Source organism: Drosophila ananassae, chromosome XL (genome assembly GCF_017639315.1).
Source record: "Drosophila ananassae strain 14024-0371.13 chromosome XL, ASM1763931v2, whole genome shotgun sequence".
Taxonomy (NCBI): Eukaryota; Metazoa; Arthropoda; class Insecta; order Diptera; family Drosophilidae; genus Drosophila; species Drosophila ananassae.
The window spans coordinates 199,785-221,378 of record NC_057931.1 but is presented as its reverse complement, the minus strand read 5'-3'; the positions used below and the strand labels follow the sequence as shown (position 1 = coordinate 221,378).

At 54.7% G+C, this 21,594-nt stretch overlaps 2 protein-coding genes and 1 long non-coding RNA gene across 6 annotated transcripts in view; 1 reads left to right on the top strand and 2 right to left on the bottom strand.

Annotated features, from left to right (window-relative positions):
* LOC116655170 overlaps positions 1-21,594 on the bottom strand; it is a 45,653-nt gene that overhangs the window by 14,008 nt on the left and 10,051 nt on the right. The gene's annotated exons all lie outside the window — the stretch shown is intronic.
* Positions 10,759-11,541, top strand: LOC6503815. 4 transcript variants are annotated; one of them, XM_001963654.4, is made up of 3 exons: positions 10,759-11,018; positions 11,068-11,203; positions 11,260-11,470. In XM_001963654.4, exons 1-3 carry the CDS (start codon positions 10,803-10,805, stop codon positions 11,373-11,375), a joined length of 468 nt encoding a protein of 155 aa, XP_001963690.1. In that variant the 5' UTR covers positions 10,759-10,802; the 3' UTR covers positions 11,376-11,470. The 4 variants fall into 4 exon arrangements, with proteins under 4 accessions (XP_001963690.1, XP_014761088.1, XP_032308469.1 ...); XM_014905602.3 differs by having other exon boundaries at positions 10,780-11,015; positions 11,068-11,541; XM_032452578.2 differs by having other exon boundaries at positions 10,780-11,018; positions 11,074-11,541.
* Positions 11,403-11,863, bottom strand: LOC116655168 (basic salivary proline-rich protein 2). The gene is made up of 2 exons (XM_032452579.2): positions 11,752-11,863; positions 11,403-11,684 (listed from the first exon to the last, which is right to left on the bottom strand). Exons 1-2 carry the CDS (start codon positions 11,809-11,811, stop codon positions 11,538-11,540), a joined length of 207 nt encoding a protein of 68 aa, XP_032308470.1. The 5' UTR covers positions 11,812-11,863; the 3' UTR covers positions 11,403-11,537.

Sequence of the window (21,594 nt, the reverse complement as noted above, 5' to 3'; positions counted from 1 at the left end):
CTGAGGCTCGGCAATTGTCACACGACGCTACTTTTGAAAATTATTTTTTTCACTGCGAGTGTGTGCGCTGTCTCCTGTATATGAATTGCAAATAACCATGGCCCCCTCACCTCCGCCGCCCGCTCCCGCAAAAGGCGCAGCCAGCCCCCATCCTTTTTAGGCTTTTAGGGTCTGAGTGCAGGCGGAGAAATAAATAAAATAATATGATTAATAGAAGTTCCCCTAAATGGGAATAGTAAGTGTTTGGATCGGATTCTCCAAGGCGATTTTCAGTGGAAGGGTGATCCTTCTAACAAGTATTGCCTGCAGGGCTCTGGATTTTCTCGCAGTGCCTGCCGAGTGCTTCTTAACAAGCGGCACCTGTGAGCTGGCACCTAGTCCCCCACCGCCCCACCGCCCTACCAACCCACGCTCCCACCTGCGCGTGTGTGTGTGCAAGTGGAATATGTTTTATTTAGCATTTTTAAGTGTTTGCTGGCTCTGCTTAGTAAGCGCTCTCCCCTAAGCCCCGCCCCGGCTGAGGGTGTTCTGATTGTCGGGCTGCCTGCCACCTCGGCCACCCTGGCCACCCTCTGCCCCTTTTCCTCCCTGCCCCCAGTGCCAGCACCTCTGCCGGGCTGATGCTTGAAGCAAAATAATAATTATTGTTATAGAAAGGACAAAGTATAATTTCAGATATGTGTAGTAGCGCCTCCCGAGCGTCCGGGGGAGGAGGTCGGCCCTTAAAAAGGAGGTTGGAGGGCCACCCAGGGGAGGGGCGGGTGCGGGGCCGGGCTCGTTGCACTCTCGGGGCCAGGACACACAGAAATAGAAATTAATGAGTTGATACAAGGCGCTGCTGGAGAGACTGTAGAGGGCGAAGAAGGCGAGTGGGGCGTTCAAGGAGGAGGCAGGTATTTTCTGGAAGGACACTCTAGAACAGCCCAGCATTGATCCTGCGAAGAAGTGGCCAGGACTTGGCCCTCGAAAAGCGTTCGCTTGCCAATTGACTGACCTCCGAGTCATCCAAACGATGTCTTCATCGACCACCCCGCCCCCTCCCCGGCAGGACTTCACTAATTAAGGTCCTGGGAGCAGGGCCCGGGCTTGACAAATGGTTCAGCTGTCAGCCGTGACGTTTGGCTGTCAAAATATCAGCCAATCACCGGGGGAGGGGTGCTCCTCGGCGGAAGGGGCAAGCTCAGAGGAAGGACTCGGGGAATGGCGAGGCGGCAGGAGCGTTCGAATTAAAATATTATTTTCCAGTGTCCATGTGTGCTGGAGTGTGTGTGAGGGGAGGGGCTACCCCACAGGACAACAGGACTCGGGATTCGGTGACTCAAGTGTCAAGCTGTCAAAGTTGCCATTTTTCATGGCCCAGAAGCTTAAACTGCCGCCAGCACTGCGAGAAACTAGTGGGAAGGAAGTGGGCTAACTTCGAAGGACATTGCAGTCCGCAGGACAATGAGGGCGGAAGGCACACTTATTTCTGCCACTGTATAAGGCTGAGCCGCCGTAGGCCTGCCAAATATTGAAAAATGCCTAGGAGCTTAGTGCCCGCCACATGTGCGAGCCGGAGACCGCCCCTTCCACCCTTTCCCGCCGCTACGTGGCACTTAAGCCTTCATGGGTCTTCGTTTCATCATTTTGGCTAAATCATAAAAATGATGACACGACCGCGCTGATGAGTTCCAGTTATCAAGCCCTGCCCAGCCCTGCCTGGGAGCAGGAGCGGGCCACCCACAGCCCACCCGCTACCTAGGGCGCCCGCACGCCCCTGGAATCCCGGAGCAGCCGCCGAAGCCGGAGTAGCTACAGCCCAGCTGCAGCAGCTACTTTAAATTCCATGTGTGACGGTTGATCATTTGTCATTAGACTTTCTGGCCCTGAGACAGCCGAATCGGAATCGCAATCAGACCCAGCCGAGTGTGTGCCTCTGCGGTGTCTCGCTCATTACTAATGATGATGATGTCAGTGACCACTGGCCGAGAGGCTTCTCTCCTGCCAGCCACTGATACGCCGCTCAATAGCCACCCTTTCCCGGCCCAGGCTCTATCGGGGAGAGCCATCTATCACTTGCCCTGTACTATTGGAAGTCCTATGTTGTTTTCGAAACTTGTGCCTCCAGACACACTCTTCCGCCCGGAACTGTCGCGCTTCCACCTTCCACCGGCCCATGAAGCGCTTAAAACCATTTACAGTCGAAAATTAAATTTCCAACTCAAACAAATCAGCCAAAATACCTTTCAATATCTCCGCCCGGGGTTGTTGTCCCTGTTCCTGGCCTGTCGTCAAACTCGAAGGTGCTCAGCTCAGCTCAGTCCTCAGCCCTCAGCCCTCAGTCCTCAGATCTCAGACCTTAGACCTCGCCAGCCCATAAAACTTCCCATTGAAGGTAATGCCCTGCGGGTACCAAGAAACAAATGTACAGTGCGCTGCGCACTCCGAGCCAACAGCCGCATGCACGGGGCGACTGGGGTAACATTTTTTAAGCTCGGTAATAAATTTTTAATAAGCTTGCTTGTTGTTTTGCCGCTGCGCTGTTGCTGTCGCAGTCGCTGTCGCAGTCGCTGTCGCTGTCGCTGCCGCCGTGCCAAAGATATTTTTAATAAATCGCTTTCGAGTACATCGAGAAATGCTAAGACGCCTGCCCACCCCCGTTCCGTCCTTTCCATTTCCATATGAAATATACATGCTACAGATATAATGAATGGAGGATGAATGGCTGGATGGATGGATGGATGGATGGCTGGATGACTTGATGGCTGGGTGGATAAAGGTTACCCCCGTGACTTTGGTGACTCCCTGTCTGAGGGTGTCTTCCGATTGTCGTCAGAGCGCTGCCTGGGCTTCTTTGGAAGAACCCCTCCTGGCCTGGGTGGAGAACCAATTCATAAGGCCACCTACTCATTTAAGGGAGCCTGCTCGGGTAAAAGACATGGTGGACTAAGCCCAACTCGCCCCTTTTCCTGGCGTCCACCACGGCAGGGTGTCCTCCGAGGCGTACAGCCCCCTCCCCGCCTTCATTGACTCGCTCTTTGTTTCTGGCTCGACATTAGCAGCGCTTCGCATCAATAATATTGAAATGATATACCTGACGGGGGTGACAGGAGGCGTATTTTTCAATTTTAAATATTGACAAGCGGCCGGGGGCGGAGGTCGGTGGGGTGGGGCGCCTGCTCAAGGTAATTTGACAAGTTGTCGAAGCTCTAGCAGTGTCACGATGCCAGGCATCAGGATTCAGGATTCTGGGTTCAGGGTTCAGGGCTCGGGGTGCAAGCTGGCAGAACACATCTCTCGTCTGCTGGGATGCTCGACAGAATGGGGTCTAAACGGGGGGAGGGGGGGCTGATGTCTCACTTGGGCAACGCCAAGATTTTCCGGCTGGCCCCGAGGCGGGACTCGTGTTGCCGGGCGTCACTGGATGCACTTTGATAGGAGTCACGGTGTCAGTCAAATGGATGGGAGCCCCTCCCCGGGAAATGCGAATGTCAACATTCCAATTACGCGAACATTTTCCGCACACCAATAATATGCCCTGACAGCTGGACAGGCGGGCCAGGGGATACCTGATGTGAGAAATTGGGTGGCCAGGGAGGCGGCTGGTGGCGGCAAGGACTGCGACAACAATGGGACAACAAGGGGGCAGAGGTGAGCCAAGTCCGACAGTGCCAGGACCACTGCACTCGCAGAAAGGACCTTCGAATTAGCATAGAAACATGGCCAGCAAGGCATGCCTCGCAGGTGATCCTGTGGCGGGCCACCATCCCGGCACATCCTCGGCACTAGCCCCCCGCTCGCTCAGTGTACCCGATCTGCAAACGCAAACAGAAGATGCGAGCGGGAACAAGGGCAGGATGACGTTGATAATGGCGTAAAATGGTTGAAGGCAGACAGAGCAGCCCGGACACGTAGAACAACGCCAGAAAAATACGAGTCGAAGGCACAACGACTGTGTGTGTGTGTGTTAGGAAGTCAGCAGCAGGAACAGGAGCTAGAGCAGGAGCGAAACGAAATAAAAAGCCAGAAGACCAGGTACGAACAAACAAATTGGATGCGAATGCAAATAAACGAAAATTATAAATAACAGCAGCAACGACCAACCGGCAATGGAAAATGAAAACTACGACGACGGGCTGCCAGCTGGAGGAAGGGCGGCCGAAAGATGATGAGCCGCAGTAACAAACAACGAACTGCAAGTTGGGCTGGAACTTGGGGGCCCAGACTCACCCCAGACCCAGCCCCAGCCCCCAGCCCCAGCCAGAGCCAGGCCAGAATCAGAAACAGAACCCGAATGACTCCGGGGATGATGACTTTATATACAATATTCCCATCTGGCTGTACCTACGAGACCCGACGCCTATGTAGGGGCTGCGAGGAGAGGAGCGAGCAAGGCAGTGGAAGAAGCAGTGCAGTGTGTAGAGGAGCACCTGATGAGTTGCAATGAATAGAAATTGCCAGCCAAATGGTCGACAACAACGGGGCCTGGAAGACCACTTCCTCAAAGGTTTCTGGGCGAAGACCCAACAGAATCGGCTGCTAGCAGTGAGAAGCTCTGGAAAGCAGGCAGCTCCGGCAACCCGGGGCAATTAAAGCTACTTCCAGGTCGTCAATCGACTGCTGAAGCCCTTCGAGAGCCCGCGCGAGTCGCATATGATTGCCATCAGCAGCCCTGCCGAGCCCGGAATCAGACCCACAGAACGGCAGTGGATTAGGCTGGGTGGTTTCTGGTCCACGAACTCTGCTCCTTGGTGCCTGCTCCTCGAAGGACGCTCCGGAGGATGCTTCGCTGCCTAGAGACAAAGCCCTGAAATGCAAATGACGAGGACGGTGTGCGAATTGATTAAAATTCGATTGTTTCTTTTATTCCGAAGGGGTTGATGGGTGTTGCGTGTTGGAAGGAAGGTTGATGGCTGATGCCTGATGCCTTTTGGCTGAGGCTGCGAGGAAAAGGGTTGCTGCGGCCCGTATCCTGTTCACCGGGTCATCCCGGCAGGCCTAATGCTATTTATTGGCCGTGCCTGCCTTGGCATTTATTACACGGCGCTGCGAGTTTTAATTACACCGCCGCCGCCGTTATTTTTTCCTTCTTTCCCCGCAGCGCTGCCTAATCAGCGGCGGCGCATCAGGAAGAAGCACCCACCCCCCGAAGACCCACCTCCCCCGCGACCTAATCGAGTTCCACCCCTTTGGGGTGTGTGTGTGTGTTGTGTTTTTTTCCACCTTTTGTTGTCCTCTCCTTGTCGCTGCCTTTTGATTTTTAATTTTTTAATTCGTTGTCCTTGCGCCCATGGTGCACTGCGCGAAAGGGTGGCCTCTGCCTCTCGCCTCTCGCATATCGCCCGCGCTTCCCAAGACAGCGCCTGGATCAGGGCTGCATGTGCCGGGTTAGGCATTAAGCGCCAAATCAGATAATGTGGGACAATTGGCCAGCGCCGTCGCCAGAACGCCAGAAAACAAAGGTCGCGGTGGGCGAGGGTGGGGGAGGATGGGCGGCGGTGGTCCCGGGCCGTCTGTGCCAGGACATGCAAATCGGGAAAAGGGTTAGCTGCCATGAGATACTGCATATATTGACTCAAGTCATGGACACCAGGGCGCAAAGGGTGTCCTGCGGGGGCCTGGGACTACAAGCTACAAGCTACAAGCTACAAGGACTCGACAAACTTCGATTGTAAAAAATCACATTATCCGATTAAGCGGCGGGACAGAACCAGAGACAGAAAAGAAAATTTTAATTTTAAATTATTACCACTGGGCTTCTCCTTCAGGGGCCGGGTCGGGCAGGGTCGGGCCGTCCTTGCTGGCCAGCTAACCGCACCGGAAAATATGCAACATAAAATAGCGGTATCAACAAAAACAAAGGAAAGGCTGCAACCTCGCCCGCCTCCCGCCTCCCGCCTGCCGCCTGCCTCCTTCCGCCCGTCGCCGACCACCGACCACCTGACCAAAATAATGAGAAAAACGCGCCAAGTAAATAAAAACGCGTGAGACAAAACGGAAGCGACTGGCGACCTTTTCCCCGCCTCCCCCCTCACAGCGTGGCTTTTCCGCCCGGATCCTTGTCTATTTCTGCTGCTGGCCCGCCGCTCTCGGCCGGGAAATTAACGCAAGTAACTGGCTGGAAAATACGCCGTGTCCTTTGCCTTTCTGCCCTCCTGCCTTGGCGGAGAGTCGTCGATGCCCGAGTTCGATTAGATTAGCCGGATGGCCGTGGCAGCGCCTTGGAAGAGGGCCTTTTTGGGAAAATAATTAAGGCTAAGCGCCGCGAAGGAAAGCCTCGAGAAGGCCCATTGATTTCTGGCCAGAAATCGGAGATCGATGGAAGGAAAGCCAGAGAATCAAAGGACTGGATGGAAAGTCAATCGAAAGTTGCTATAAAGTTTGCAGCCATGCCCGCAAATAGACGCTGGAGTCTGGAGTTTCGGGCATCCAGTGCACTGGCTTCCAGGACCTCCTCTGGCCGAGTCTTCTCCCGGAGAGACTTGTCGAAGGGCGGTGCTCACTTTGGTTTTGTGCATTTTTAATTATTGGCTTTTTTCTTAGACGCTTTAATTGTATTTGCTCAGCATTTTGGCCAAGAGCAGACACACACTCTCGCCCAGAGGGGGTGGGTAGAAGGGCGGGCCACGCCCTTGCCATTGGCAGGACTCGCATTTAAATTGCATGGAATTTGCAAACTGAAATTAAAATAGTTAATGATTTTTTGGTCAGGCGACTTAAGTGGCGACTCAATTGGCCTGCGGGGGGTGGGGGTAGTCGGGGGAGTGGGTGGATAGCTGGTGGATAGCGGGTGGAGGGCGGGTGGCGAGCTGCAGACCTGAGTAATTGAAAAAGCATCGTCTGCGGAATGTGGGCGGAGCTCCGGCGGGGAGGCGCTGCCGGAGGAGGCCAAAGACAAATAGAGAGCGCAACAGCAGTGCAAACTTTTGCGGCGACAACCCTGGACTGGGTTGTGGCACCACCCCCTACCCCTCCCCATCCCACTCCCCATTCCACCCCCTCCTCTTGGACGACCCGGCTTGCATGTAAATGTTGTAAAAGTTTTTACGATTTGCCAAACTATAAAAGGGGGAGGGGCACTGCGTGGGCGCACGATGGGCAGGGGCAGGGGTGGAGGGGGTGCTCCACTCGGACACTCGCAATATAATAAACAAAGTAATTATACGTGTGCTGGTGTGCGTGTGGGCGAGTGGGCGTGGCCACTATTTGAATTCGGCCATAAAACGGGGCGAGTGCAAAAAGTGCGCCCAAATTACCTTGTCATGTGAACCGGTAGCCCCCCTCCGCTCCCTCCGGCCACCTTTCACTTTTTATGACAATTTCACTTTCACTGCGGCGGGGTTGGAGGGGGTCGGGGCCATTTCAGAGGCATTTGTCATTAGGCCGTAGCAGGGGTGTGGGATGACCCCCGACCTCCTGCTTGCGAAGGACACTTACGGTCCAGCCCAGGACGGCCCTAAGAAGGGCTTCTGCCGCAGAGAAGCCTCCGCCGCCTCGGATATGGATTTCAGAGGTGGCTGATTGGAGAGAGGCACTAACCTGTCCTTGCTAGATGGGCCAAAGGATCCAAGTCCTCGGATTGTCCTCTCTGCTGCCCGTTGCCAATGAAATGGCATAAGGCGAAGTATATCCGAGAACTTAATTCTCGCGCCGCCATGGCGACTGGGAGGGCACAGTGCGAGGGGCAGGGTGGCAGGGTGGGGCCCAGGCCCAGCTCAGTATTTTTCATTGCGGGCATATTTCGCTCTAATGACACTTTGAACAGCTGCTAGATTTCTCTGCGCTTCGGCGGGGCTATAAACGAGAAAAAAAAATGAAAACGAGAAAAATCAGCTCGGGATGGGGGAGGGGAAGGGGGCTGCCCCCTCGCACATATTTGAAGACATAAATAAATGTCAAAAAATGCAGATTACTTATTAACCCCTGTGGCGTGCCACAAAACTCCGCGCAGCGCTCTGCCTTAGCCGCGATATTATTCATTAATACAAGCCGGGCTAGCGCGGGAGAGAGGGAGAGAGGGCGACTGGGAGGGGAGGTGGGCCGCGCCATTGAACCTTCAACCCACCCACCCACCACCCTCGGCGCCCCCACGCGGCGCTCTTGCCACCTTCCTGGGATGGCACGGGGACTGCGGAGAGTATAGGAAGTCGAGCCGGGGCTGGATGGAGAAAATTATTAGCTCTTTGGTAATATTTTCTTGCATAAATTTTTGAATAATTTTTTTCCTTTGAGTCTCTGTCTCCGTCCCGTTCTGCCCCTGCCCCTGCCCCTGTCACTGCCTTCTTGCCACTCCGCCGGTATCTTTAACGCTTTATTTTCAATTTAACCCTCATTGTTGCGAGCCTGGTTCGCGAGCTCACCTTTCCGCGGCCGCCTCGCGCCCGGGCCTCGCGTGTGGCATAAAAATTGAATCCTAATCCATGAATATAGATGATTATTATATGCCCCACACCCCCCATTATCCGACTCCCCCTCGGAAATCGCATCCTCCGAAGGAAGCAGCGGGATGGCGGCCATTTGAATACGTCTTCCCGCCCCCTCGTCCCGGCGTGCTGTAATTTTCCTTTTGTTTTGCATTTTGCATCAGTCCAGTGCCCCGCCTCCCCTGCAGCCCCCTTCCCTAGACGCCCAACGCCCACCGCCCACCTAGGAGATGAACACGCCGCCAAAGTTGTCGTAAAATTTTGTTATGACTTTTTTCTTATTGCCAGAGCCGGCGGTTCGGGGCGCGTATTCGGAATGTGGCTCTGGGGGAGCCGGATACTGCTCTGATTCTGATTTCGCCGCCAGGAGCCAGGTCCTTGCGCCACTTCCCATTCAAAGTTGTAAAAATTGATGGTTCCTAGGAACGCCGGGGAGTGGCATTTCGCTTCAAGACACACACACATCCATTAAAGAACTGCCGCTGGTGGCAGAGGCTCGCCCAAGAGCAGAGTCCTGCTCGCAGGATCACCCCTCCACCCCGCACGGATAAATGCATAAATAAATTATTAGAAATTAACCGTATTTGCAATTAAAACTACAAAACTAAATTACAAATGCATGGCGTGCGAGGGCGGCTAACAAGCAAATAATAATGACCGCGGCATTTGTAATAACAATAATGAAAAGCCATTTGGCCATTTGGCCCTTTGGTCTCTCGGCCATGTGGCCATTTGGCCGCTCTCTCCTCTCGCCGCTCTCCACTCTCCTGGCCAACCAACCGGGCAACAACACACGGCCATAACAATTAATTAACAAATAAAATGTCAATTAATTTCACAAACACTGCAGCGGCGAAAAAGGCGAAAAAAGCGCGAATAAATATATACACATAACAATAAAATTTACAGCGAATGCAAATCGCAAACACGCCCTCCCACTGGCCACCCTCTGGCCACCCACTCGCCATCTCGCCACACACTCGCACACACACTTATTACGCATACGCCACCGAAAATAAGCAGACCGCCCACTCCCCCCAGCGAGCAGCGCAAATTTTCTCATTTATTTATGATTTCAATATTAAAGGTGAGCGGGAGAGGCGGCCGCGGGCGGGCGGACGGGCGGGCCTTAAACAAGTTGGCTGGCGGCGAAAGCATTTTTTGGCGGTTTAAATATTTAATTGAATGATAAATAAATTTAAGCCCTTCCCCGCGCTCCGCCGACAATTGATGCACACCGTCATCGGGCGCAGGACCCAGGACGCAGGACGCGGGGGGCGGCACAGGCCGAGTGTTGTGAGTTACGAGCCGGGGAGGTCCTGCAAGGACCTGGCCGGACGAGCAATCTGAGTCTGGATCGGAAAAAACACAATGTACGCGAGCGGTCTTGGTTTTGTTTCCGACTCTGTTAATGCGAACCAATGATTGCGAGCCAGCGTGTGAATATTTTTGCAGGGCACTGTGGGGGTCTATGGGGATCTGGCCTTGTAGAGAGTCTTACATCTCAAGGATCCATAACAGATAGTGAGCACAGAGGCCCAGCTATCCTCTACTGAAGTATTGCAGGACACTAGTAGGCGCCACTTTTCCAGGATACTCTGCCATTCCATACCACCCGTTTACGAGCCATTCCTCGCCGGCCGCCATTTTGTTGCCCGCAGACGCAAAATGCAATTTAATTATTACATTTGGACTTTTTGGCGCCTCCCCGGTCCACATGTTTATTTACTTATTTATTTAAACATTTATTTATAGTATTTGCGTGCGTTTCATTTGCCACTCGGTCTCCCAGCGGTCAGAGGGAGCCATCGCCGGGAGCTGGGAGGTGGGAGGTGAGAGGTGGGAGCTGGGAGGAGCACTTCGCCCATTTCCGTTCGCAATCATCGGAACGGAACTTTCCATTCGGACGAAATTTACATTTCAACTTCATCTGCATCCGCGCTGGCTGGGTGTGCTTGTTTGTTGCATGTTTTCTTTTATGACTTTTATTATATTCTTGGATGCTGCCCCTGCCACTGCCTCTTACCATCCCCCATTCGCCATTTGCCATTCGCCATCTCCCACCCCCTATCCCCACCGCAGAACTAATAAAAGTTTATCTTTTTTAAAATCGACTGGTGGGTGCTTAGGTGGTAATATTTCAGAGACCCGCACTCGCAGAATGTAACAAGCAACTAGCAAAGTTCGGAAATATGCAAAGCAGATGAGCTGCCGAGGGCGGGGCGGGTGCACATTGGCTGGGGAATACGGCGGCCCAGCCCCCGGGCCTCTAAGGGGCCATTCCTCCCGGACAGCATCGAAGAGCCCGGGCCTCCGCAGGACTGGAGCTGGAGGCCCAGACTTCGAGCAGAGTGCCTTGCCGGACCTGTCGCCTTCTCAGAGAGTAGAGCCCCGTCCGCCATGATCCAGCTGCCAAAGTGCTGCCCCTGCATCCCCCTGTGGCTGGGCTGCCTCATCAACGCGCTGGTCCTGTTCGCGGTGGACCTGCTGGAGAACCCCCTGCCCTACGACGTCCACTGCTGCGACTCCCTCAAGGCGATCCTCTTCGTGCTAGACAGGGTCTGCAACATAGTGCACATCATGGGCTGCTGCTCTCTGTTCGTCGCCTCCTTCGTGGTGAGTCCGAGTGCCAGAAGCCCGCAGCCCGCTCATCCATCCCCCGCAGGGTCAGTCTGTCCTGGTGAAGGTCTTCCTCGGCACAAGCATCGTGCACTTCGTCATGCATCCGGTCCACCTCGTGGCTAAGATCGATGTCCCGGCCATCATCTGGGAGGACGTCGTCCTGAGCGTACTGGCAGCTGGTGGGTCTCGGCCGAGTCCGGAGCCTGAGTCCTTCTCACAGAGTCCTCTCTTCCAGTTTACGGCATCTACATCTGGATCGTGGCCCTCTCCTTCTACCGCCAGTGCAAGCAGGACATCTTCTTCGAGAACGAGACGCGCTTCTCCCGCTACACGGTCAGCCAGATATTCTGACCTCCACCCCCGGAGCAGAGGCCCTTCTTGCAATTATACACACATATGTTTATTTCCTCTAGAGACAAAAAAAAAAGGTGAGCTTAGCCAAAGGAGTTCCAGCGTGTCGGGCCTGCGGAATCTGGGACGGGGGAGTGGGCTTCCTGGGGGCCGGTCAGCGTCCTAGCCGGTGGACTTGGCGGTGGTCGAGGGCGGAGGGCCGCAGGGGCCGCCCGGTGGACGGCCCGAGGGCGGGGGTCCTGAGGGCGGAGTGCCGCTGGGCGGAGTGCCGCTGGGCGGAGGGCCGCAGGGTCCCTGCGGGAAGGCGCCCTACACGGCGGAAAGAGCGAGGAACGTTAACTAGAAAGTCTGGGAGCTAGGAGCTCGGAATACCCACCACCAGGGCGCTGCAGAGTAGGACGATCAGTCCGACGAGGTAGTGGAGCTTCAGTTGCATCTTGGCCAGGTTCCGGGTTCTGGTCGGTGTGTGGCGGTCTGGGCCGCAGCGCGGCTTTTATACCGCGGCCGGCCGCCAATCAGGGCTCCGTCGGAGCGTGTCGGGCTGACATAACGGAGGCGCAATTAATCGCGAATTGAGTTTTTAGTCATGGTGCGAATTGGGAAATTGTTTCCGAGCCGCGACTGCCGGCGGCAATTAGGGCAGCCGGCGGCGAAAACAATCAGCGCCCGATATTAAATCATTACAGATCAGTTTCCGAATGGCCGCCAGATTGGCGTATTAGTGAAGCTCCCATAACCCGGCTAAGTGAGAGCCCGCTTGTCAATCGAGTGGCTATTAATGGCAGCTGCCGCGGCAGAGTTGGTTGGTGTGGGACCACGCGGCGTATGCGCAATTTGGCTCGGCGGCCCAAAACTTTTTCAGGCGAGTTCGTCTGGAATTTCACACCTTGTTGCCCCGGCCTCCGGGCGGTCTTGCAACAATTAGCGATTGTTTCGCCTTCTCTCCTTGAGAGCCACGCCCTGCTAGAGCTCCTCCCAGCCCGATCCGTCATCCCAGTCGCTAATGGCGCAGCCCCCAGTTGGAGCCAATGTAACCCAACCGATGCATGCGTGGCCCTAATTGGCGCCTGTTCAATGGCTTACAACTCTCCAGGAGCGCTGCCAGGTGGCCCGGTGAGGTCGGGGTGGGTCGGGGAAGTGCATTTTGGCTCGGATTGCACATTCATGTTGCTGCTCCGAGCTCCGAGCTCCGTGCTGCGTCTGAGGATTAAGCCAGCCTCGCCGCTGCCGGCCGTAAAACTAAAATAACAGCCGCATAACACTCTATCTACCGCAGTAATAAATATTCAGTTAATTATAGTGGCCGGCGGAGGCGCGGGGCGGCGGTCTTGTATGCAAATGTTTACTAAAATGTGTAATAAAACACCGAAAACCTGCTTGGCTGGCTATCTAATGCCGGAACGGGGATACAGGGGATACAAGGGATACAGGATATACAGGATATACAGGATATTCAGGATATGCGGGATGTAGGACAAAGCCCGTCGAGAGACTAATGGGGGCGTCGCTGCTCCCATTGTTCACTCCTTAAAAATACAACGGCGGCGGGTCTGGTCGAACTTGACCTCCATCACTTGCGCGTCAGGTGGATGGCGCCCACCACGATGACCAGCAGGATGAGCAGGGCGATGAGGATGTAGAAGCACACGCACATGGCTCCTTGCGCGGATCTCCTTGCGGCGATCTGGTTCGATGCTCTAATCGGGTTCAGGCACTGCTCGGCTTCCAGACGGGATCTCGTTCGAAAAGGGAACTAGTGGCTGCCAGTCTGACTTTCAAGGCAAGGCACCTCAGACTACTGCCTACTCCCTGCCGTTCCCTGGTTCGACCCTGGCATTCCTGCGGAGAGCCATCTTGTTGGGAATTACCGCAAATAGTTTCGCCCACCGAGGCCCGCCCGCCCCGAGGATGCAGCCACAAGGAGCCCACGCCGGCTGGGCCCCTTTTCCGCCGTGGCATAACCGTTAAAATTTGTGTTTGCGGCACTTGCAAATGGCCTCCCCCCCACCCGGGTGGCACTGTGCCTTTGTTGTGCGGCCGCCTTGTTGCTGTTGCTGGCGGTTGTAATAATTAAAATGAGCAAAATAATTTCGGCTGAAAGCATCGATGAAAGGCTAAAATGCTCAATAAATGGCTCGGCGCCCCCACCCTTTGTTGACAGAGCCGTATTTCAGGGCTTGTTCCTGAAAGTGCCCCCACTCCAGCTCCACTCGGCGCAAATCCCCCCTCTGGGGGCAATTAAAATACACAAAAAAGCGAGCCAAGAAAAAGTTGCCGAAAGTTTTCCCATCGATGACTTGCCGGCGCGGCCAAGACAAAGGGGTGCCAGTGCCGGTGCCGGTAGGGGGCGGGGTGGGGCACGGCTGCCATGTGACATCCAGGCGCTGGGGGCCACCACAGTTGGCAATGCGTAAAAGTGTTAACCGAAAGTAGTTAAAATTACAAAAGGCAGAGCGCCATGGCAATGCCAGAAAGCGAAGGGGTGCCCAGGACGAGGTGAGTGGGCGGAGGTGGTGGCGTCAGCGGAGACGGGGAAGGGGTCGGGCACGGGGACGGGGACGGGGACGGGCGTACAATGTCGCTGGCTCTTTGAAAAATTAACACCTAATATCCGCAAAATCGCATCAAAGTATTGTTCAAGTTGGCCCCCTCCCCGGCTGGCTTTTGTTACGAAAACTTTGAATTTTCTCCAAAGTGTCGCTCGAGCATGGCCCTCCCCGCCCTGCAGTCGTAGGCGTTATTAGCAGCACTTAGGGCTCCAGGACAAAGGCAATGGGGCAATGGGAGGCTGTCGGCTGTCAGCCAATAGCTGAGCAATATCTCAGCCATTGTTTGTTCGCAAATTGACACCGCAGCAAGTTAATCAGGCGATCGGCGGGGTGGCCACAGCCACCTCTCCGCTCCGGAGAGGCTCACATGCGCCAGCACCATCCAGGAGCCAGCACGCGGAGGGCTTCCAATGTGGAAAATCAATGGGCTTCGCTTTCAAGAAGACAAACACCCCAGCCCCCATCGTTAGGGTAGCAGGGTAGCTGGGAGCCAACCCCCGGAAGAGCCATGAAACCTGTTCGAGGGCATTATCTCCGGGCCGTAAATAGAAACTTGCTCTATAAAATCTGCATATTAAGCCGCCCTGTAGCGCACATATGCAGATCTCGCAGCACACACAGGCACGGTTTTGTAAATATTTTTAATTATTTTCATTTCATGTCTTTTAATTAACATGCCTAATAAAACACATGCCCAAAAAACGAACCGATGCCGGGGGGAGGCGGCGCAGGGTGGCTGCTGCTGCGAAAGCATAAAAAGATATTGTCAGTCAGTCACTCAGTCAGTCAGTCAGTGAGGGAGTCAGTCACTCATTCAGGCACTCTCGTGTATGTAAATACCATCCCTAACACACTCGCAGGACGCAGGACTCAGGCCAGGACTCGGAACTCCACTCGGCAGGCCAAGAAGAGCTGCCAAGGAAAGCCTTTGAATCGCCCGCCCGACTGCCTAAAAATCCCCAAACATAAATAATTAAAAAGAAAATGTTGCTGGCAAATCAAGCGAGCATAATTACGTAGCTCCGCATATAGAATATATATAATACGGGCGTACGTATGCACGTTATCGCAACCCCTGGGCCGGCAACTCTTTTGCGGTTTCTGGTTCTCGTTCTCGTTCTCGTTCTGGTTCTGGTTTGTTTTTTATTTTCTGTTCCTGCCCCTGCCCCTGCCCTGCCCCTGCTCCTGGTTCTGTTTGTTCCAAATGCATAATGTTGATTATGGCAATAATTTTATGAATTTATGTAAACAGTCCCCGGCAGCCCGCCGAATGATGGCCCTGCCAAGGTGGGCATTACGATAAGAGCCCTCCCAGCTCAACCCTCTCGCTCTCGCTCGCCCTCTTGGCACTCCTTCTTCCTTCAAGACTCTCGAGGACTCTAGTCCTGCCGGGCTCAACACTTGCTTCTTGTGCTCCGATCCGGGGCTAAGCTCACCAAAAATCCGAGCTACCTCCCCAGGTAAGCCGTTAATTAAGCGCCCTTCCCGGTGATTGAGTCTGGAACACATCCTCGGGCGGGCTCTTCGGGCTGCCAGGCCTTCCTCCTTCGGACATCTCCAGTGCCCCATCCCACTCCACTCCACTCCAGCTCTCCAACTGGGGCCCTCTTAATTTGCCGTTCAATTCTACATTCGTTTCGGTATTGAATTTTTAATCACGCACACGCTTGACCCCCAGCTCGTGGGCAGGACACTCCCGGGCAGGACGCTCGAGGAGCGGGCGGCCTCCGCTTCAATATGCACGCCAAGCGGCTGGACCGAACGAAACTATGCAGCAGAACTGGCCACTACAGAGGCCACAGCAGCACTGCGAGAAACGCTGGCTAGTTTCGGGGGCGTTTGAATGAATTTCCAGGACTGGTGGAGGAAGCTCCTGGGAGGAGCCAGCCAACCCAACACAGGACCTCCCACTAGTTTCTCTCACTGCCCATCCGATCCAGGGAGGGCAGGGCCCACCCCCTTATCTCCGGACCATGTCCAATTCTCAGAGTGTAGCTCATTAAATAATATCCTTTTTGGCAACGAACGGACCAGGACGAACCTACTCCTGCGTCCTGCCGAGGCAGTTACTTTTTTATTTCCCCCTAGTTCGGGTGGCCAGTGGGCGGCGGGTGCTGGCATCGAGTGGACGGTGGGCTGCCCGGGCGACTGTCCGGGCGACGCTTATCAAAATGTTGCCGCTGCCTGTCGAACGGGTTGGGTCTCTAGGTCTGGGTCTGGGTCTGGGTCGGCTTTTGGGACACGGCCAGAGCAGGGCGGCGAATGGGAGGAGTGGAGAGCAGAGTCGATGCGTTTGCCCTCCGACCTGGGGTCCTGTTGGCCAGAAAACGTCCACCCGTTCGGGCAACCCCTTGGCTGGCACTGGCCATCTCCCTCGCTCCCCCCCCCAACTGCTGGTGGGGACACATTTTTGAAAACGCTTTTAAATATTAAAATCCATGACGATTTCCAACGAGCATTCTCGCCATATAGTTCCGTAGTGGGCCCAGGACGCTCTCGTCCTCGGAGGGGGGACTCCTTCTGGGTGGCTTTTGGCTGCCCGTTGCGCATATTGAATTTATTTAATTAAGGGTTCCATGCAGCACACACACACCTCCCCACTGCCCTCTGCCCACTGCCCACTGTCCACTCCACCCCGGGCCCTTCTCGGCCAATACACCCCTCGCCCCCCGGCCTGATGACTTCATTTTTCGGCAAAGTACACAATGGCTTCTCTGGCCCCCACTCCCCGCACACTTCACAATAATTTGCACGAGTGGACAGTCAACACCCCACCCCAAGGTGGCCCAAGAGCCCTCCGCCCCCCAGGACACCCAGGGCACCCATGGCCGGCGCCCGACGCGTCACGGACGTGTCCATAACTGGGCTGTGGCCAGCTCCTCAGACGGAATGCCTTCCTCTCCAGCCGCAGCCGAAGCTGGTCGGCGTTTCCCAAATTATTTCTCTCAATTTGCGGCGCATTGCACTTTCGAGTGGTGCGGGGTCTGGGTCCACTATCTTACTCCTGCCTCGTAGTCCAAGGCATGGGATTGAAATATAATGAAATATTATATACCCACTTTTAATGGCTCTGCTCGGCAGATACATTAGTTCGAGCTATCCATGAGATAAACGTCAATCGCCTTGGAAAATAAAACGGGATGAATCAGAACTACTTTTCGTTTTTTAGGAAAGACAAAGAATACTGTGTTGCAAAGTGTTGCAAGTTAGATGGACAGAGTGCCACAGGACGCGTGGCAGGGGGCAGCTCCAGGACTCCAACAACTACTCAGGAATGAGTTCTCTGCACTGCGAGGACTTGGAGGAGCGGAAGACAGAACCAGGAGGCTTCTAAAGACGAAGTAGCATCCAAGGGGTCACCAACAACACCCTAAAGGCTGAGAGGGAATCTATCCTTGAAGTCTCCTAGCTCTCTATTAGTATCGAAGGACATTGTAAGTTTTTAAAGGACACTAGCGTAAGAAATATAGTTTCCCACTCATCGAAAAGTAATCTACAGTCCTGGAATTGTGGTCTGGATGAATGTCCTAACAGTTAACTATGCTCCACTGATTATCCTCCCCGTGTGTCCTTGTGGTCTGGTCCTTAATCGGCTCTCCCACCCCCACTGCTGGAATTGACACCAAACGAAGTGCTACTCCCAGGTCCTCTCAAGACATTGATTAGCGGGGATCTTGGCTCAGTTCGGACCACCCGTGCCGGCCCACTCAACCACCTTGGAGCCACTCAACCCACTCAACCCACTCAGCCCACTCGGCCCACTTCCCCTCTCTGACTCTCTCTCTCGCTCCAGCTGCACAGCCCATGCCCGCCCTCTCTTTCTATGAGTGAAAGCCGTTTTCGAAAAGGGGAAGGCCGCTAGTTCGAAAGCTCTCAGTTCTCAGCTCTCAGCCGCTCAGCGCCGTTCCTCTCAATTGTGGCTCAAAGAGGGGAACCTGCGAGAGCGCTGAGCGCTTTTGGCCGGGAGAGTGGCCTTGTTGCTGCCCGAGTGAGTGCCACACTCTGGCTTTCTCAACTGGCTTCCGAACAAGTCAATTTTGGTTCCAAAGCCATTCATATACGGCTGTGCCTCTGGAGGAATGTAGTGGCTTCCGATACCCCTCCTGCCCTTCGTCCCGTGGCTGCCTCCCTAACTGCAGCCCTCTCCCCTCCCCCGGAGCGCGAACTTTGGCCCACGACAAGTGGCGCCTTATCGATGTTGCCAAAATTGCGTCCAATCCGCAGCTCCGAAGCCGGGCCAGGGGCTCGTGGCCGGCCATTGTATGCAAATGAGGCTCCGCGAGATCCCTGCCGGCAGTGGGGGGCGGGAGGAGCGGGGAGCGGGGAGCTGCTGCACTTGGTGCGTGCCCCGAACAAAAGTTGTAAGCGATTATCAATTTGTCATAAATGGCAAATTATGCCTGTGGCCGCTGATAGATGTTGCCTCGGAGTGCAGTGGGAGAAATAGTCTACCTCAAAGAGGGGAGTCTCTTGAGGGATCCCAGAAGGATCCATTACCAGAGAAGATGGTCCAGGATGCAGAGAAGCCTCTACCGCACAGAACCACTCTGTAGACCCAAGTACCACCAGTTTTCTCCCGGTCTAGAGACCTGGAGAGACCTGACCAAACTCGGACCAGACCCATCGCGGAACCGCGATAGCCAAACTGGAGGCCGGCCAACAATAACACACCAAAGGTTGAGAGTGGAAGCCCAAAAATGGGTCACCGCGCGGTGGCTGCTGGCGGCTGGCTGCTGGGCCGGGACGCGGGGTAATCATCGCTTGTAGATGGCAATCGCGTCTGATTTAAATACTGCTTTGGCTAATTTATGTTGTCCACTGTCAGCGCTGCACTCACTTCCTGTCGCTCCGCCATCGCGCCCGCATTGTGGTTCCCCCGATATGCCCTATAAGGCCGCGGCCCCCACTCCCCGGGGTGAGCAGAGGTCAGTTCGCTGGGAGACCTGTCCGAGGGGACAGCTGGCTTTCCCAAACGGGAGACAGGTGGACGCATCGATACATCGGAAGAGATAGGGGACAGCTCCCGAGACTCCCGGGAAGTAGTCACCGAATCCCCAACAGAACTACAATACTCGGCTCTCTGGCGAAGCTACTGTTGTTGGCGGCCCGGGGCCATATGTCCCGGATCCGAATCCGGATCGAAGTCCTGGCGCAGACATCCCACGCCAATTGAAAGGGAACCAGATGCAATCGTGTTCACGTTAATTAAGCAATGCCATCGCTGGGAGCCAGTCTCCGGCAGGAGGTGGGCGGCAGGAGCCGAGTAAACAGCCGCAACTACGCCGAAAACAATAAATCGCAAAGGATCTTAGACAAACACACACGTCCCTGCATACTTCTGGGCGCACTCACACGAAATGGCCGCCTGTCTGATTTTGATTCTGGCTCTGATCCGGATGCGGATGCGGATCCTGTGGGGTGGGCATTCGAACATTTGCCGCGACTCGCACTCTATTATTATCCTTTTAATATCAACAAAGCGGAGCAGCCAAGCTCCAAATAAATACTTCCCGCTGTCAGAGTCAGAGGAGATCGATTTCCAGATACCCTTTCTTTAATATCATTCAATAATCGATTGTTATCGATAAGTGCTGATGATAGAGCCTTGAAATCTACATTTTAGGAAAGGAAACTAATATAAATAATTCACTTTCCATAATTTTCAGACAACAGAGTATGCCGAAAGTCCTTAAAAGGTCTGAAGTCCTCACACATCCCTCTTCCCTCGCCAACGCCCTGCTCCCCCTTGCTCCTATCCAATTAATCGCACCTTTTCCGCAAACTAACCCTTCCCCGCAGCCACTCCTGAATCAAAACTGGCAGAGAACGACTCGAAAAATCCCCAGGATGTCCTCGGCTGATTTCGCAGCCAAATTTATTTATTGAAGCATAATTTTCTATTTGTTGTTTTGCGGGCGGGCCCCAGTCGTGGGCTGGAGTGGGGGGTTGGAGCCACAGAGCAGGGAGACTGGTGGCTGGGGAGACTGGGGACTGGGGGCGAAAGGGTTGGAAACTATCAAATGCATTTGACAGCTGCTTCTAATTTTTGCCAGCAGCAAGCCTGTGTCGCCGTCTCGTGCCGCCTCTGCCGCTTCTGCGTTTGTTGTGTGTGGATTTGAATGGGCTTCTGTGCGGATTGCGGATTGGATTGAGGACATTTGAGTGGTGGGTGGACGTGGGCCCGGGCCTCCGCAGTGGGCGTCTGTTTGTGGGGCAACCGAACAATGGAAATAATTAAAGACGTCGTGTGTGGAGAGTGTTTGTTTCCAGTTTGGGTTTAAAATCGAAGGGAATCGGGAATTCCAGCAGACATCTGAGAACAGTGACTATTCCTATGGCTGTGTCCCGACCGCCACTAGCTCCTCGGCTCTTCACTTAATTGAGGAACTGCCACCTGCCCCGCTCGCACAAACAGCTCCCGCGCCCTTTGAGGGCTCACCGAACCGGGTCCGGAATCACGCACGGAGCGGAGGGCACTTGGCCCGGGCTTTCGTCAAGTGGCACTCACTTATAGACAGCAGCTGGCACGGCCCGGCCCGGCCTGGCCTGGCCTGGCCGTAAGGCCGTGTAATCCCATTCCGCATTACATCTGTGGTTGGGTCCTCCCGCGGAAGAGCTGGAGGGCAGCGGCAGGTGCTCCGCGCCTAAAAGTATGCAGCACACGTTTGACAGACAGACAGGCGGACGGACGGACGGAATTCCGAGAGAGAGGCGAGTGTTTGACAAAAAAGCGCAGCGGAGAGCGCCGGGACATGGCAGGGGGCAGAGGTCCTGGCACCGTCACAAGGATGCACACGTAGGACGCAGCTCATTGTCGTTCCTGACCGGAAAACAAAAAAGGCTGCTGCCGGAGGGGAATGGAGAACAGGGCACAGAGAACAGAGCAGGTTGCAAAAAGGTGTCCTGCACAAGGACATAGGGCTAATGTTATTTTTATATTAGCAGGGCCGGGCTACTTAGCCCGAGCACAGCCTTTGTTTTTGGCCATGCATGTGTTTAATTTTAATGAAATTAACGCGTGTAATGGCAGCCACGCCCCTCAACCCCACCACCACCGTCCACTGTCCTAATCTGTCTGTCGGGCGCCGTTCGCTTTTGATGTACTGTGCTTTTTTTTTGGGATGTCGGGGCAGGAACGTGTTAAATGTTAATTAAAAAGCAGCAGTGGCAGCGGCAGTGGCAGCGGCAGCCCTCAGCGGAGGACAAAAACTGAAAACGAGACACAAATGCGAGCCAAGAACGGGAGCCGTGTGGCTTAGAAGATTTGGCCAAGACACGGCAGCTTAGCACAAGTGCATCCTTTTCCGCCCGTCCGGAGGTCCTCCGGCAAATAAACATAAACACTCCTAATTAAGAGACAGGCCTGCGCCCGAGTCCTGGCGCTCTGGCTGCGGCTGCGAGTGGCCGAGTCGCGGGCTAATTGGCCGCCTTTCTTTTTGGCCAGACGAGCGGGCAAACAAAGGAGCCCGGCAGCGGGCCACAAAAAGCAGTTAACGGCCAAAGCGGCTCACGCACGGAACCGCAGCTGCCTAGCTGCCTCCCCTGCCCGCCCCACCCCGGCCGGCGCATAAATGTCATCTTAAATATAATTTTCGCGTATTTTCCTTTGGCCGACGTGCTGGCAGAAAGAAAAGATTTGCGAGCGGCCGCACATGTGAATGCCTCCTGGC

What these genes read in the sequence shown, in the direction of transcription:
- LOC6503815 (XM_014905601.3), top strand. Translation starts at nt 10,803, where the DNA reads ATGATCCAGCTGCCAAAGTGCTGCCCCTGCATCCCCCTGTGGCTGGGC. An exon ending in TGTTCGTCGCCTCCTTCGTG is followed by an intron (nt 11,019 to 11,067) that starts GTGAGTCCGAGT and finishes CATCCCCCGCAG; the next exon opens with GGTCAGTCTGTCCTGGTGAA.
- LOC116655168 (XM_032452579.2), bottom strand. Translation starts at nt 11,811, where the DNA reads ATGCAACTGAAGCTCCACTACCTCGTCGGACTGATCGTCCTACTCTGC. An exon ending in TACTCTGCAGCGCCCTGGTG is followed by an intron (nt 11,685 to 11,751) that starts GTGGGTATTCCG and finishes TCCGCCGTGTAG; the next exon opens with GGCGCCTTCCCGCAGGGACC.